Here is a 17,809-nt window from a genome sequence, read left to right as displayed (position 1 = left end):
CAATATCTCGGGATGTAATGGGAATATTGCGATGCAATCAACGCCATTGTGTATGTGCTTTGTCATGCTATGGATTGCTGAAGAAAAAAATATAGGAGGTCCATTTAAAAAAAACATAAGTTTGTGTTAAAAAACACATATGCTTTCGTTTTAGAATGTTTCCAGGTATGTACATTCATGGGCCCCGGCCCTACATTGATACAGGTGAAAGTCGTTTTCCAATAGCTGTTATTGTTCTAGAGATATTTTGGGTGGACAAGATAGCTGGGACACCCTGTATATAGCAGTTCATGACATCCAGTCTTACACATTTACTCTCTCTGATGGACACACGTCCAGATCGTCCGCTCTCAAAACTCCGCCATCTCTCTCCCCACATCCACCACTGCTGGCGGTTCACCTCCAACTGCGCAACGCTACGCGCTGTTAACAGCCAACTGCCCAACACTACAATAGCGACTATTTCAACAATGCCAACCAGCCACAGGCTGCACGCAGCACTGCCGGTGATTTTCATACAGGGCGCTACGTGGCGTTACCAACATAAAAACCTAAACAGCCTACTTACACATCTGCCGGCCGGTGTGGACGTGCGGTTCTAGGCGCTTCAGTCTGGAACCGCGTGACCGCTACGGTCGCAGGTTCGAATCCTGACTCGGGCATGGATGTGTGTGATGTCCTTAGGTTAGTTAGGTTTAAATAGTTCTAAGTTCTAGGGGACTGATGACCACAGATATTAAGTCCCATAGTGCTCAGAGCCATTTGAACCATTTTTGATGGAACATCTGTTAAAACATTAAGACATCAGGGAATGACTTCCATGGTACTAGTGGCAGTTGAGAGGGTAAAAATTGAAAAGGAAGAAAGTAAATAATTAAGGACGCAGATTGCAAGTAAGGAGTTTGGAAGAGGAGATGAATTCGTGGAGGGCCGCATCTAAGCAGTCAGAACACTGATGACTCCAAAAAAACCAATCCTTTCAGAGCTGAGGGGGTTTTGCGTCGCACCAGCTGCATGGATGAGGAAACGTGTGTGGACAGGATACGAGTCTGGCTTCCTGATAGAGCTATCTGCGGCCGCTGCACACAACCCGGAACTGTTATTGCGTCAGTTGTTCCTCTTCGAAGCGCGCACAGCCGTCTTCGCCCAGTGGAATGCGGACCGTCAACGCCGCACGGCGATGTTTCTACACGGCGGAGTGCGACACGGTCTGTTAGGCTGCGAGAGTTGAGGAAGGAGGACTCTGGGGAGGCATGGCGTCGTCGGTGCTCGTCTACGTCATCGTCATCATGGCAGTCAGCGCCATGTCTGCTACTCCAAAGCGAGTTCAAAATATATGCTACACCACAGCCAAGTAAGTCAATTCAAAGCTCCTAGTTGATACGAGGTATGAAAGGGAAGCAGTGGTTGGGAAAGGAGTGAGACAGGGTTGTAACTTATCCCCGATGTTATTCAATCTGTATACTGAGCAAGCAGTAAAGGAAACAAAAGAAAAATTCGGAGTAGGATTAAAATCCATGGAGAAGAAATAAAAACTTTGAGGTTCGCCAATGACATTGCAATTCTGTCAGAGACAGCAAAGGACTTGGAAGAGCAGTTGAACGGAATGGACAGTGTCTTGAAAGGAGGATATAAGATGAACATCAACAAAAGCAAAACGAGGATAATGGAATGTAGTCCAATTAACTCGGGTGATGCTGAGGAATTATATTAAGAAATGAGACACTTAAAGTAGTAGATCAGTTTTGCTATTTGGGGAGCAAAATAACTGATGATGGTCGAAGTAGAGAGGATATAAAATGTAGACTGGCAATGGCAAGGAAAGCGTTTCTGAAGAAGAAAAATTTATTAACATCGAGTATAGATTTAAATGTCAGGAAGTCGTTTCTGAAAGTATTTGTATGGAGTGTAGTCATATATGGAAGTGAAAGGTGGATGATAAATGTTTCAAATGGCTCTGAGCACTATGGGACTTAACATCTATGGTCATCAGTCCCCTAGAACTTAGAACTAGTTAAACCTAACTAACCTAAGGACAGCACACAAAACCCAGTCATCACGAGGCAGAGAAAATTCCTGACCCCGCCGGGAATCGAACCCGGGAACCCGGGGGATGATAAATAGTCTAGACAAAAAGAGAATAGAAGCTTTCGAAATGTGGTGCTACATAAGAATGCTGAAGATTAGATGGGTAGACCACATAACTAATGAGGAGGTATTGAATAGAATTGGGGAGAAGAGGAGATTGTGGCACAACTTGACTAGAAGAAGGGATCGGTTGGTAGGACATGTTCTGAGACATCGAGGGATCACCAATTTAGTATTGGAGGGCAGCGTGGAGGGTAAAAATCGTAGAGGGAGACCAAGAGATGAATACACTAAACAGATTCAGAAAGATGTAGGTTGCAATAGCTACTGGGAGATTAAGAAGCTTGCACAGGATAGAGTAGCATGGAGAGCTGCATCAAACCAGTCTCAGGACTGAAGACCACAACAACAACAAGTTGATACGCGGAAGGGAGACTAAACATCGAGATAATCGGTCCCATCGGATTACGAAAGAATGGGAAAGGAAGTCGGTCGTGCCCTTCCAAAGGAACCATCCAGGCATTTGCCTGAAGCGATTTAGGGAAATCACGGAGAACCTAAATCAGGATCGCTGGATTCCTCCACAATGCGAGTCTAGTGTGCTAACCCCTGCACCACCTCGCCCAGTTCGAACGTCCTACACCCACGCATCAACAACGGAACGACCCCGTACGTGCGAAACAGGACGCATTCCGACAACATGTGCGAAATCCAAATCGCGCCAACTCGTATGGGATCCTGAAAGCCGACGCATTGACGTGGTTGCAGTATTTCTGAGCTACCGAAAAGCATTTCACTCAGAACTACACCAATGGTTATTATTATAGTACGATCATATGTAGCAGCAAAGCGTGGATAATGGAATGTAGTCGAATTAAATTGGGCGATGCTCAGGGAATTAGAATAGGAAATGAGACACTTAAAGTAGTAAAGGAGTTTTGCTACTTGGGGAGCAAAATTAACTGATGATGCTCGAAGTAGAGAGGATATAAACTGTAGGCTGGCAATGGCAAGGAAAGCGTTTCTGAAGAAGAGTAATTTGTTAAGGTCGAGTACAGATTTAGGTGTCACGAGGTCGTTTCTAAAAGTATTTGTATGGAGCGTAGCCATGTATGGAAGTGAAACGTGGACGATAAATAGTTTGCACAAGAAGAGAATAGAATCTTTCGAAATGTGGTGCAACAGAAGAATGCTGAAGATTAGATGGGTAGATCACATAACTAATGAGGAGGTATTGAATAGAATTGGGGAGAAGAGGAATTTGTGGCACAACTTGACAAGAAGAAGGGATCGTTTGGTAGGACATGTTCTGAAGCATCAAGGGATCACCAATTTAGAATTGGAGGGCAGCGTGGAGGGTAAAAATCGTAGAGGGAGACCAAGATATGAATACACTAAACAGATTCAGAAGGATGTAAGTTGCAGTACGTACTGGGAGATGAAGAAGCTTTCACAGGTTAGAATCGAATGGAGAGCTGCATCAAACCAGTCTCAGGATTGAAGACCACAACAACAGCAACAACGTATGGAGTATCTGGCTAAACTTGTGCCTGGAATGAGGATTTATTGCTAGGGAGGATGCAGCATGCTATGTTGAATGGAGAGTCGAAAGGCCGGCCGCTGTGACCAAGGGGTTCTAGGCGCTTCAGTCCGAACCGCGCTGCTGCTACGGTCGCAGTTTCGAATCCTGCCTCGGGCATGGATGTGTGTGATGTCCTTAGGTTAGGTTTAAGTAGTTTCTATGTCTAGGGGACTGATGACCTCAGATGTTAAGTCCCATAGTGTTTAGAGCCACTTGAACCATTTGAAGAGTCAGAGGCAGATGTGGAAGTAGGGGAGAGCCACCAAATTGTACCACTTTTGAGATTTTATGTGTTGCTAGCTGTTTCCTGTAACGTGTTGCTGTCGCTCGTCCAGATTAAATGGAAAATAAGGAACAGAATGCACACTTTTGTAATATGAATGCGAATTGTATACACCCCCTGAACTCCTTATCTCCCTCTCTCCGTCCATCCCCTCCTGCCGCTTTGTCCATTTCCTTCTACTTCCTCCTCTCTCTGTCCATGACCTACTCCACGCTCTCCGTCTCTTCCTTTCCGCTTTCTATCTCCGTTTCTCCACCCTCCCCCCCCCCCCTCTCTCTCTCTCTCTGACATTGAAACTTGTTTATTTTTATTGCCAATTCAGATTCTGTAGTAGTCCTAATCATAAGGTGATAAGCCATAACAAAACTTTCCTACTTGCTAAGAACGTTTCAATATGGGTGCGTCAAAAAAATGTATACACAGAAAATTTATTTCCCGATCTGCAATGTTAAATTTCTGGAAATGGAAAGCTTAAAGTCCAATTGGAAAAATAAATGTACTTTGCAAATGTGATTGATGTCCAAACTGGTGGCCTTCAGCTCCAATACACTTCTGAGTACGAGTCACCACTGAATCCATACATCGTACCAAAGTGTCCAATGAGATTTCTGCGCATTCCACCTGAATCTCATTCCAAAGTGTGTCCAGGTTACGTGGTTTACGTTTGTACAGCTCATCTTTTACTGTGCCCCATAAGAAGAAATCCAGCGGCGTGAGGTCTGGAGAACGTGCAGGAAACTCGATTGGTCCCCTGCGTCCTATCCACTGGCCTGGCACATTGTGATCCAGGTATGCTCGTACGTCCCTATGGTAGTGCGGCGGGGCGCCATCTTGTTGGAAATATAACTCATCATTACCGTGTAATGCACGAATGGCAAGGAATATTGTAGTGTAATAAATATGTAATGTACTGAATCAACTGTGAGAAAGCTGAGTGGCAAAGACGTTATCTGAGAGACTCCATGATAATTATATCGTTGACTCGGAATATTACTTTCTCTGTGGTTTACCCGTAATTAAGGGTAACTAGAGTTTTGTGTTCGCTTCTTTTGATATTATGTGAAGAATTGTACAAGAGACACAATAAACCGTTATTATTTCATGAGAACAAAGGTGAGCGTCACGACCTTTATTCGTATTTTTGGAAGTATTGAAATAGCAGAATTGTTTCAGATTGTATGCGACGTGTACGGAAAGAGATGTGGATAACAGCACTCGAACCTTCAATCTCATGTATGGATAGTTGCTAAAAATATCCAGCCGTCTGTCCCAAGACTCTTCATACGCGCAACAAACAGTAATTCTTTTAACAGCACTATCAGAGGCAATTTTATCACGTTGTTACGACCTTTTACTGCGAGCATAATACATCGACAACAAACAAACAAAAGTAGGCAAACACATAGAATCTACCACAATATGGAGTCAGCAAGCATTGTTAGGTACGTTTCTCCAGTAACAGTACCTTCAAAGCGGAAATGCCCAATGAGTCGCCTTGCAGACAAACCACACCACACATTTACATGAGGCAAATTCACAGCGTTTTCAACTGTAAAGTGAGGATTACCTTCAGCCCAGTACACACAATTGTGCCTATTGACAGTTCCATTGAGTCTGAATTGGGCTTCATCCGACCAAATTATGCTACCCATAAATCCCGGTCCACGTCTCAACATCTCCTGAACCCATTCCCAAAATTCTAACTTTCGATCTGGATCGTCGTCACTTAGCTGTTGCACCAGCCTTGGAATGGACACACGAAACTTGCCTTTCTTCAGAATGCGTAGCACACTACTAGCACTTACATTACTCTCACGTGCCGCTTACCTTGAAGATATTTGAGGCGAACGCTGAAACAGTTCCGAGACCGCAGTTGTGGAATCATCATCACTTGTAGCTGTACAAGGTCGCCCTGATCGACCTTTTATGCACATCACACACTGTTCCATGAATTTCAAATTGGTCTCGTAGACGTGTAATTGTTAACCTTGAAGGTGGAGATAGAATGCAGAAACTCCACGGTGTAGTGACAGCGAATCATCAGCATCGGTGCAGTCTGAATGGGTGGGCCGGAATAGTCCACTAGAGGTCACTTCTCCACTGTCTTCGAACCGCAGCTACATTCTCAAACTTCCAGTACCACTTAATTATCTGCTTCCGCGCTTCAAAGCTGAAACTCACGTCCGTCATGTTGCAGTTACTTCCTTGCCACTGCTGCCACCTGTTGAAGAAACATAACATTACTTTCTCACAGATATTTAACCTTGTAGAACGGGAAATAAATTGTCTATGACAGTTCAAAGTGTGTATACATTTTTTTGGCGCACCTTGTATAACACATACTGTAACTATGCCTGCATGGTGCAGTACACACTAGGCATATATATATATATATATATATATATATATATATATATATATATATATATATAGGGTGTTACAAAACGGTACGGCCAAACTTTCAGGAAACATTCCTCACACACAAATAAAGAAAAGTTGTTATGTGGACATGTGTCCGGAAACGCTTAATTTCCATGTTAGAGCTCATTTTATTACTTCTCTTCAAATCACATTAATCATGGAATGGAAACACACAGCAACAGAACGTACCAGCGTGACTTCAAACACTTTTGTTACAGGAAATGTTCAAAATGTCCTCCGTTAGCGAGGATACATGCATCCACCCTCCGTCGCATGGAATCCCTGATGCGCTGATGCAGCCCTGGAGAACGGCGTATTGTATCACAGCCGTCCACAATACGAGCACGAAGAGTCTCTACATTTGGTACCGGGGTTGCGTAGACAAGAGCTTTCAAATGCCCCCATAATTGAAAGTCAAGACGGTTGAGGTCAGGAGAGCGTGGAGGCCATGGAATTAGTCCGCCTCTACCAATCCATCGGTCACCGAATCTGTTGTTGAGAAGCGTACGAACACTTCGACTGAAATGTGCAGGAGCTCCATCGTGCATGAACCACATATTGTGTCGTACTTGTAAAGGCACATGTTCTAGCAGCACAGGTAGAGTATCCCGTATGAAATCATGTTAACGTGCTCCATTGAGCGTAGGTGGAAGAACATGGGGCCCAATCAAGACATCACCAACAATGCCTGCCCAAACGTTCACAGAAAATCTGTGTTGATGACGTGATTGCACAATTGCGTGCGGATTCTCGTCAGCCCACAAATGTTGATTGTGAAAATTTACAATTTGATCACGTTGGAATGAAGCCTCATCCGTAAAGAGAACATTTGCACTGAAATGAGGATTGACACATTGTTGGATGAACCATTCGCAGAAGTGTACCCGTGAAGGCCAATTAGCTGCTGATAGTGCCTGGTACGGAAACAACTGGTTCTCCCGCAGCACTCTCCATACAGTGACGTGGTGAACGTTACCTAGTACCTTGTACAGCAGCAACTTCTCTGACGCTGACATTAGGGTTATCGTCAACTGCACGAAAAATTGCTTCGTCCATTGCAGGTTTGTGTTAAAAAACATACTTCCGTGCATTTTTGTATGGTTTGTATAAAACAATTACACTAGCCTCTCTGCTCAAGTTCGGTCTGTGGAATCGGTTCGTCAGTATTTGATGTGGTTTACGAAATATATCCAGCGGTAACGTTAGGTGACTCACCCTATATATATATATATATATATATATATATATATATATATATATATATATATAGGAAACATTCCTCACACACAAAGAAAGAAAATATGTTATATATATATATATATATCCACATAACATATTTTCTTTCTTTGTGTGTGAGGAATGTTTCAGTTTGGCCGTACCTTTTTGTGACACCATATATATATATATATATATATTCGATGTGGAAAGTCTGTCGGTAATAAGCCCTGCACACGATGTAAGGGATGAAGGAGTAACAATTGTCACGGAGATTGTTCCACACGGCCGTCTGTCTCACCCTGTACTGTCTGGTACTGACACGGCAGTCACCTTCTACGTTGTTAATGACATTTTCCCCCAAGACTTCGTGTACATACTTCATGATCTCCTGCTTCCTAAAACGACTCTGTCTCAGACAAACGGCGAAACACTGTTGCAAAACTGAACGCTGTGACTGTTGTCGGAGGGAACAGATCTCCTGACACAACCTTGCTGCCCGCCGCCCCTTGCCACTTGCCTTTCCATACTTAAACGCTACGTCGGCAAGCTCTCGATTCGAATACGCAGCCTCTGTGTGCAACACATCCACATCATCGGACACAATATTACCAACTACCATGGCAGGAGAGGGCGCTAGAACATGAAGTATAAGGAACAGTACAGCCCTCCACGAGGAAACCGTGCCTATTGTAACTGTGGCTGCATGGTACAGCACGTATTAGACCGCAGTCTCTGTAACAGTGTACGATTGCATAAATGGTCTCCAGCATGGAAACCATGCATGTCCGGGCATAAGTTCATTAGACATTTTTTTGTTCTGTATCCTCTCATCGATCAATCCCTAGAGTTTGTACACGGTGAAAGAAATCATCCCGTGTATATATCCGCCCTAATATTCATCAGAGTATTTTTTTAAAATTTGAAGTGAAAAACGCAAGAACTTATCGAAATTTTTGTAATAACGTCTCCCCTTTCTTTGTTATATGTCTGTTTATATATTATATGTGGTGTCACCGCCAGACACCACACTTGCTAGGTGGTAGCCTTTAAATCGGCCGCGGTCCGCTAGTATACGTCGGACCCTCGTGTCGCCACTGTCAGTGATTGCAGACCGAGCGCCGCCACACGGCAGGTCTACAGACACTTCCTAGCACTCGCCCCAGTTGTACAGCCGACTTTGCTAGAGATGGTTCACTGACAAATTACGCTCTCATTTGCCGAGACGATAGTTAGCATAGCCTTCAGCTACGTCATTTGCTACGACCTAGCAAGGCGCCATTATCATTTGCTATTTATCTTGTGATGCATGTACCGTCAGACTGATGTTCACCAATTATGGATTAAAGTTAAGTATTCCAACAGCTACGACCTTTTTTGCTAAAGTCTAACTTCCTTAAATGTTCCAGACCTCACGCCAGCCTGCGTGAGCTTAACGCGTGCCTTTCGGATACCAATCATAGTGGCTTGGCTGTCTTGCCAAGTCACAACATTATATGTATTGAAAACAGGTGTATAAAAACAGGACCGTATTCTAATGTAATTTTGTATCAATATCTACATGTTCATTTGTTCAAAATTTCATACATCCGAACGTCGGCAGAAGTAGAAGTTTTCGGAACATTTACGTGTACAACTTGTTTTGTAAATGGCCATTCAAACAGACTTGTTATTTACGTGTACGTTTGTTCAGCCGTAATGTTCATGGCGTACCAATAGTGCAGAAAGAATACAGTTCGTTCATGTACGGTGAGTGTGGTAAGATATCTCAGAAGACGTTAACCACCTCGGCAGTTATCTATCAACTTCTTCAACCAGTTACGTGAAAGTGGTAGTATAACAGCTACATGACGTAATGGAAAGAAACTAGTGACGACACAAGAGGGAGAAATTAATGGTCTTGCTGCTGTTGCAGTTGATGTGCAAGTTAGCTCCCGCGCAATCGCACGCGGAAGTGGCATGAGTCAGGCAAGCGTCTTACGCATTCTCTGTCGACACACACTATCTGATCAAGAGTATCCGGACAACCCGAAGAAAATACGTTTTTCATATTAGGTGCATTGTGCTGCCACCTACTGCCAGGTACTGCATATCAGCGACCTCATTAGACGTCGTGAGAGAGCAGAATGGGGCGCTCCACGTAATTTACGGACTTCGAACGTGATCGGGTGATTGTGTGTCACTTGTGTCATACGTCTGTACGCGAGATTTTACGTCCTTAAACATCCTTAGGTCCACTGTTTCCGATGTGATAGTGAGGTGGAAACGTGAAGGGACACGTACAGCACAAAAGCGTCAGGCCGACCTCGTCTTTTGGCTGACAGAGAGCGCGACAGCTGAAGAGGGTCGTAATGTGTGATAGGCAGACATCTGTCCAGACCATCACGCAGGAATTCCAAACTGCATCAAGATCCATTGCAACTATTATGATAGTTGGGCGGGAGGTGAGAAAACTCGGATTTCAAGCCGGTAAATGCCAAACGACGCCTCGCTTGGTGTAAGGAGCGTAAACATTGGACGACTGAACAGCGGAAAAACGTTGCGTGGAGTGACGAAACACGGTACTCAACTTAGCGATCCGATGACGGGGTGTGGGTATGGCGAATGCCCGGTGAACGTCATCTGCCAGCGAGTGCAGGCGGTTGTGTTAAGCCGTCGGCACACGGACCGTGCTGTCGAACGTCAACGTTGAGCGTGCCCAGTTCAACGTGCTGCTGAACGCTCAGGAACGATGCGACTCGTGCATACGGTACGTGGGCCCCAACGTGGTATACGCGATCGCAGCGCACTCCAGCGGCAGTTGAGGGATGTTTCTAGTTCGTAAATCACACTGTTTACTCAACGGTCGCGCGTAAAATTCCCACGTTAGCTCCATTAAAACGCAAATTTCCTCCATCGTCCACGAAAAGGAAAGTACCATGTTCAATCAATAAGGACACAGGCTTATAAAAATTGCATTACAAATAGTGCATTAGAAATTTGGAATACTTCTCCGAATCAGATAAACATTATTTCATCATTTCCACATTTTAGTACAACCCCAAGGTCAGTCTTACTTGATCACTGTTCCTACCCAGTAGCAGAATCTTTGCAACATATGAATTACGAAGCGTAAAAGAGAAACGAGCAAAATATCTTTATACGAGTAGCGCAAGCTGTTCTGTAATTAAGCCAATCGAACAAAGTCACCCCTCTAAAAAAGGTGAACATATATTTACATAACATCAAATATTATAGCATATACTTATATTAAACTAATAATAAAGTATCAGAACTAAATAAAAACGCAAATGTTAGCAAAAAAAATGCGGGAGACCTAAGACACGAACCACCGCCCTACCCAATACTCATTAAATAGTGGACAGAGACGCTACTTTTTTTTTTTTTTTTTTTTTTTTTTTTTTTTTTTTTGGCTAAATCTAATGAACCGCTGCAGGAGCAGGACGACGGGTTGGGCAGGGGTCGACACCCGAAGCCTGGCCATCCCGCCGCCACGCCCAAGCAACGTGTTCGAGTTCGAGGATCGAAGGATCAGGAAGAGGATGTAGTGGGTTTGTCGATGTTGTTTTATTTATTTATTTCTTTAATTTTTATAACATATTTTTTTTTATATATTTATTTGTGTTTCATTACAAAGAAAGATCCTACAACTGCCGTAGCCGTGCGTCCGAGTCGTCTTCTCGTCTGTTGGGAGGGGTTCCCCCCTATTCCGTCCGTAGAGGATCAATATGCTCCAGGATTCTTCTTCATTTTCAGCGTCTCATACCCGGAACGCCCCAGTGAGCAGGAGGATCCGCAAATAATGAACCTAAATAATTTGCGAAACGAGTTCTGTACTTCGGGTGGCGGCTGAAAGCTGCATGTGTCGTCATCAATAGGGACCAAAAGTCGAGTGTGCCTTTGGGAGCATCGCAAAACATGTAGTAAACGGCCATGCCTTTTAGCCAGTTAACGGCGTTCGTTCTCGTTGATGGAAAGTATACGCTGTCGGGGCGCAATACTTCATCAGGGGAGACAGACTCCGGCAATCGCCGCAAGAGTAACGCCAGCATGCGCTGCGTCAGTAGCCAGCACTCGCTGGTAGCGGCACAAGTCAGACGGTGTGCGTCCGAGTCAGCGACTGAGCATGTCGGACACAAGGGGTCGTCCGTCAGACGTATGGAATGTAGCCTCTGACGAGTAGCGAACTTCCCATTCACAACTACGTACCACAATGAACGCACCGTCGTAGGTAGAAAAGGCGTGTGTACCGCTCGCCACACCGTGTTCCAGGCAACTTCAGGATGTCTCTGGGTGACCGTATTTACAGGTTGCTGCTGTTGATAGATGCGATAATAGTCTTTTGTGCTGGGCTTCCGTGTCGTCGGAAGTTCTGACCGTAAGTAGCTGAAGTCAATCAAGAACTCTCTGATGTGGGTTAGTGCCGGTGAAATGTGTCCTACAGAAACCGGGGGATGCAGAGAGTGTGGTGCCACTTCCGCTATCAGGGTGCCCGTCAGAGTGGCGTGGGCAGAGGTCCACCTGCGACGCATAGTGTTGAGATAAAGCGATCGCGCACGGTTATATACATGAATTAAACCGATACCGCCCTCCCGCTGCGGCAGCGTCAGGGTGGCGTATCGGACTTTAAAAACCAGACCGGTGCTTACGAAATGTCCATATGCTGCTTGAAATCTGTCGGCCATCGTAGCCGTCAAGGGAAGGATATGCGCAAAATAGTTCAGTTTTGAGACAAGATAGGTGTTGACATAACGTGTTCTGAGAAGCATATCCAAGCGACGCAGTTTGTTGTCCTGCAGCAGAGCACGTGTCTGGTGTAGGAGCCGGCGGTACGTAGCCGCCGCCGTGCGGCGGACATTGCTATAGAATTGCACTCCTAAACACTTGAGTACGGGCACCTTGTCAAAGGGCACCGCCGTTGTGTGGGAAATCCCCCCTCCGACATCCATGTATTTTGTCTTCTTCACGTTGATGACGCTCCCAGCGACCGCCCCGTACTGGCGTAGCCACTGTAGCGCCATATGCATTTCATCCTCTGATCTGGCCAGGAACACCACGTCATCGGCGAATGCACCACAACGAAAGGTCTCGTCCCGCAAGGAGATACCAGTTAATCGCTGTCGTAGACCATGTAAAGCTGGTTCAAGCGCTGCAGCAAATAATATACCCGACAGGGGGCACCCTTGTCGCACTGACCGTCCAACAACAATGTGACCAGACTGATAACCGTTGACCATCATGCGGGAGCGCGCTCCGTGGACCAGTCGAAGGACCACCTGTGCAGACTCCGGAGAGAGGCCCATGCGTTGCAAAACTGCGCGTAAGAAGCCGTGGTCGACGCGGTCGAAGGCGTGGTCAAAATCTACGGCGACAAGGGCGCCTCGTATTTTGCAGGCCGCCGTCAAAGCAATTACGTCGCGGTATGCTCCTAACGCCGTATGAATGTTGCTGACACCACCTAAACATGTTTGATCGGTGTGGATGGCTTTCCCGATAGCGGTGTGGAGACGCGCGCGGAGGATACGGGCGAAGATCTTGTAGTCGTTGTTGAGGAGTGTGAGTGGGCGAAAGTCCTGCCACCTACAACCACCATTCGGTTTCGGTACTGGGATCAAGATGCCTTCTGTGAATTCTGTGGGGACAGTGAAATCAGGACGGATCAGGTCTTGAAACATTTGGAGCCACTTGTCACCCATAAGGTGGTAAAAAGTGCGGTAGAATTCCAGGGGTAAACCGTCCGGTCCAGGCGACTTGTTCGGTGCTCCACGTGCCAAGGCCGATGTCAGTTCGTCGGGTGTAATGGGCAACAGCAGACTATCATCGGGTGCCACGTCCCGAGGGGCGGAAAAATCGTGCAACAGCTCGTCATAATCACGTACATTTCGCGGATCTTCCATGTACAAGGTCCCATAGTGTCTGGCGAGCGTGTGCGCGATGTCCGTTTGTGTCACTGCGCGGCCGCCCTCCTCCGTGTTTACCGCCGTAATGAGCTGACGTTTGCGGTGGCGCCTCTCGCGCACAATGTGATACACTGACGCTGTTTCGTTGGGGATACAGTCTTGCACTCGCGCACGGATGCGGACACCTTCGAGCTGCTCGGTCCTGATGCGAAGGAGACGAGCTTTGATGCGTTGTACTGACATCTGACGTTCGGGAGACGGCGGTTGCGTCGCCAGCTCACGTAACGCTGTATAGTAAAATTCCGATGTTGCCCTTTGCCAGTTCGATCTGTCACGCCCGTAGGCCATCAAGGTCTTTCGGAGTGCAGGTTTGACACATCCCAGCCACCACAGCAACGTGGAAGCATACATGGGCAGGCGCCTGATACATCGACGCCACGTGTCAGTGACTGCTCGCTGACACGCTTCCTCGCGAAGGAGGGAGACGTTCAGCGTCCACGGGCCCCTGCTGCGTCTTGTGAGTTGTCGGGGTAAGGTGACAGTGCAGATGTACGCGAGATGGTCCGTGAATGCCGTCGGCCAGAGTTCTGCATCACGGGTTGCTGTGCGGAGGGCACGCGAGACGTATATCCGATCCAGACGACTGGCAGAATGGCTGGTAAAGTGCGTATATCCACTCTGGGTCCCGTGATGTAAGAGCCATATGTCGTGGAGCGCGAGGTCACGTATCAATGCTTGTAGAGCCGGGCATGGGACGTAATGCGGTATCTGGTCCTCGGGCCGCAGAACACTGTTAAAATCGCCGCCCACTATGTAATGGTCCATATTTCCTTGCAAAAGTGGGGCTATCTCCTCCGAATAGAAGACATGCCTGTCACCACGGTGCGAATTACCGGAGGGAGCGTAGACGTTAATGAGGCGGACTGCGCCAAGTGTGAGTGCGATGCCTCGCCCGTTCGGCAAGTACGTCGCGTCTGTCGCGTCTATGCCATCTCGGAGAAGGATGGCCGTTCCTCCTGCACCGTCACCTAAGGGTAGGCTGTAGGTGGTGTAGCCATATAGGTCTAAACGCAGCTCGGGACGGACCTCCTGGAGAAGGGCAATGTCCAAGTCTGCCGCTCTGATCATGTCGTGTAACATGCGGGTCTTGACAGTGGAGTGGACACCATTTACATTGACTGTTCCCACACGGTATGACTGAGACATATCAAGTGGCGGAGGCAGTGTGCCGGTGCAAGCCCACAGTGATCTCACACACCACACAGCCATCCATCTGCATGCTGTGCATTACTGTACTGTATGAGTCCCTGACTGGCAGAGCCCTCCGGGCTCAATGTCAGCCATGGGCTCTGGCGGAGATATCAATGTTTGCTGTGCATCATCTGCCTCCATATCGTCTGCCCAATCACCAAGAGACGATTGTGATGTCATTGGGGGCTGGTCGGTTTCACAGGAGTCGACGCAATGCGCCTCGTTGTCTGGGCCACCAGATTTAGGAGAGTGTTCCTTGTCTTCAGGCACCTTCTGGTGAATGATGCCACTGGAGGCCGTTGCAATTGTGGACGAGTCAACGAAGTCGATGTCTTCCGCCGGCTTCACATCCCTGTCCTGTTCTTCAGCTGACAATCGCCTCTTCTTGTGTCGCTTGGGTGATCTTTGCTTTCGGGTCCGAGATTCGACATCCACTACTCATTACGCCAAACCAACAACAGGCTTGTACATCTTAAAAATATTGTCTGGCCCTTTCTAAAGACGTTAATCGTAGATAATTATGTTATTAATTGAAATCTAATTATAAAAAATTGTAGGAAGAACAATGCGTTTTCGGTGGATCTTCAATGTGTCGCTGCTTTCAAATAACCTACTCTCATAATACGCTCGTTACAATAATTCTTTTGCCATGAATATGATGTTTCTCATTAATTAATTGGAACGAATCACACAACTAACAACGGGTTTTCCAGTGATTCTTAATTTGCTGGTGCTTAGAAATGGCATATATACATTTAGGCTTGAAATGAATGCCAATATGGCGCCTCACAACTCTGTACTGAAGGGAGACGGCGTGCGTGTGACGTAGGTGGCGTTGTGCCATCTCATTGGTCAACGCTCAGACGCACGCTCAGATATCTGACATGGCAGATATTGCTCTGCACGTTCGGAAAGACTCCCCAACGTGCTGTTCCACGCTATGACGTCAGAAACTCGGCACGCTCAACGCTCAACGTTCGGATGCACGGTCCGTGTGCCGACGGCTTTACGGTGTGGTCGTGTTATTCATGGTGGGGGCTTGCAGCCCTTGTTGTTTCACGTGGTACTATCACAGCGCGGGCCTACATTGATGTTTTAAGCATCTTCTTGCTTCCCACTGATGAAGAGCAATTCGTGGATGGCGACTGCACCTTTCAGCACGACCGAGCACCTGTGACTATGTAGGCTTTCCTGGCGTATGAAATATCAAATTCTTGTCGGGTTTCCAGCCGCATCAAACTGCCGTCTGAACACAACATTTCAGCGGGCCACCTGGCCCCAACGTCAGGTGAGAAAAGCGACGCTGCTCTCGCCTATAACTGATTCCACTCGCAAATCACTTTACCTTTATATGCATTGGAAGTCAGAGAGAGCGAGACCAGCTTAGCTTTTCTCACCTGATTATGGCGGCCAGATGGACAGCTGAAATATTGTGCTCAGATGACAGTTTGATCCAGCTGGAAACCCGACAAGAAGAATTTGATACGATCGAGCACCTGTTCATAATGCACGGCCTGTGGAGGAGTGGTTACACGACAGTAACATCCCTGTAGTGGACTGGCCTGCACAGAGTCCTGACCGGAATCCTATAGAACACCATTGGGATGTTTTGGAACGCCGACTTCGTGCCAGGCCTCACCGACCGACATCGATACCTCTCCTCAGTGTAGTACTCCGTGAAGAATGGCCTGCCATTCCCCAAGAAACCTTCCAGCACCTTCGAGAGCGGAAGCTGTCATCATAGCTAAGGGTGGGCCAACACCATATCGAATTCCAGCATTACCGATGGAGGGCGCCACGAACTTTTCAGCCACGTGTCCGGATACTTTTGATCACATGGTGTTAATATAATACACACATCAAACCTCACTTCCTTACACACCGTGTGTGCGCTATTAGTTACACCCCCTCACACATGACAATGACCCACGTCTGCACGCAGCGAACATCTGCTCTCGACTCCTGCCTTTTGCTACGCAAGGCCGCCCCATGTGGCCGAGCGGTTCTAGGCGCTTCAGTCTGGAACCGCGCGACCGCTACGGTCGCAGGTTCGAATCCTGCCTCGGGCGTGGATGTGTGTGATGTCCTTAGGTTAGCTAGGTTTAAGTACTTCTAAGTTCTAGTGCTGAGAGCCATTTGAACCACTTGATTTGCTACGCCAACTCAACACACGCCGCACCCTCCGTCATCCAAACAACCGGATATAAAACGCGTAATGGAGTGTCGTCTTGCTTACATTTCATTCCAAAATGTTAATATATAATTAATGACACTAAGGATATTACAAAAATGGTTCAAATGGCTCTGAGCACTATGCGACTTAACGTCTGAGGTTATCAGTCGCCTAGAACTTAGAACTAATTAAACCTAACTAACCTAAGGACATACCACACAACCATGCCCGAGGCAGGATTCGAACCTGCGACCGTAGCGGCCACGCGGTTCCAGACTGAAGCGCCTTTAACCGCACGGCCACACCAGCCGGCAAGGATATTACAGTCACATTTAATACACTGAACATTCATGACGATCATATGATAGTTAGTTATATTTCCGTAGATCATTTGCGCTATTATTTTATCGAAATGATGTGAAACATGTTTGATTAGTATTTACATTAGTGAACACATGACTATTTTTAAAATGTCAAATTAAATCACCTTCAGCCATCTAAATTTCCAGTTTTATGTTGCTTGTGCAACCAGTTTCAGTCTTATATTACTCCGCCTCTGGGCTCCTGACCGGTGTGTAGGAAGACTCTCACATCTTGCACAATCGAAATGCGCTGGAGCGCCAAAGAAACTGTTGTAGGCACGCGTATTCATATACAGAGATATGTAAACAGACAGAATACGGCACTGCGGTCGGCAACGCCAACATAAGACAACAAGTGTTTGCCGCAGCTGTTAGATCGGTTACTGCTCCTACAATGCCAGGTTATCAAGATTTAAGTGAGTTTGAACGTGGTGCTATAGTCGGCGCACGAGCGATGGGGCACAGCATCTCCGAGGTGGCAATGAAGTGGAGATTTTCCCGTACGATCATTTCATGAGTGTTCCGTGAATATCA

At 46.7% G+C, this 17,809-nt stretch overlaps 1 protein-coding gene across 1 annotated transcript in view; it reads left to right on the top strand.

The window, feature by feature from the left end:
• The first annotated feature begins 1,161 nt into the window (after positions 1-1,161).
• Positions 1,162-17,809, top strand: part of LOC126109652 (cell death abnormality protein 1-like) — a 193,421-nt gene continuing 176,773 nt past the window's right edge. Inside the window, exon 1 of the mRNA XM_049914700.1 lies at positions 1,162-1,354. Within this exon, the coding sequence (XP_049770657.1) occupies positions 1,254-1,354 (101 nt within the window). The 5' untranslated portion in view covers positions 1,162-1,253. The remainder of the gene's footprint in view (positions 1,355-17,809) is intronic.

Source organism: Schistocerca cancellata, chromosome 12 (assembly GCF_023864275.1).
Source record: "Schistocerca cancellata isolate TAMUIC-IGC-003103 chromosome 12, iqSchCanc2.1, whole genome shotgun sequence".
Lineage (NCBI taxonomy): Eukaryota > Metazoa > Arthropoda > Insecta > Orthoptera > Acrididae > Schistocerca > Schistocerca cancellata.
The sequence above is the reverse complement of the archived record's forward strand: the minus strand, read 5'-3'. Positions and strand labels throughout refer to the sequence as shown.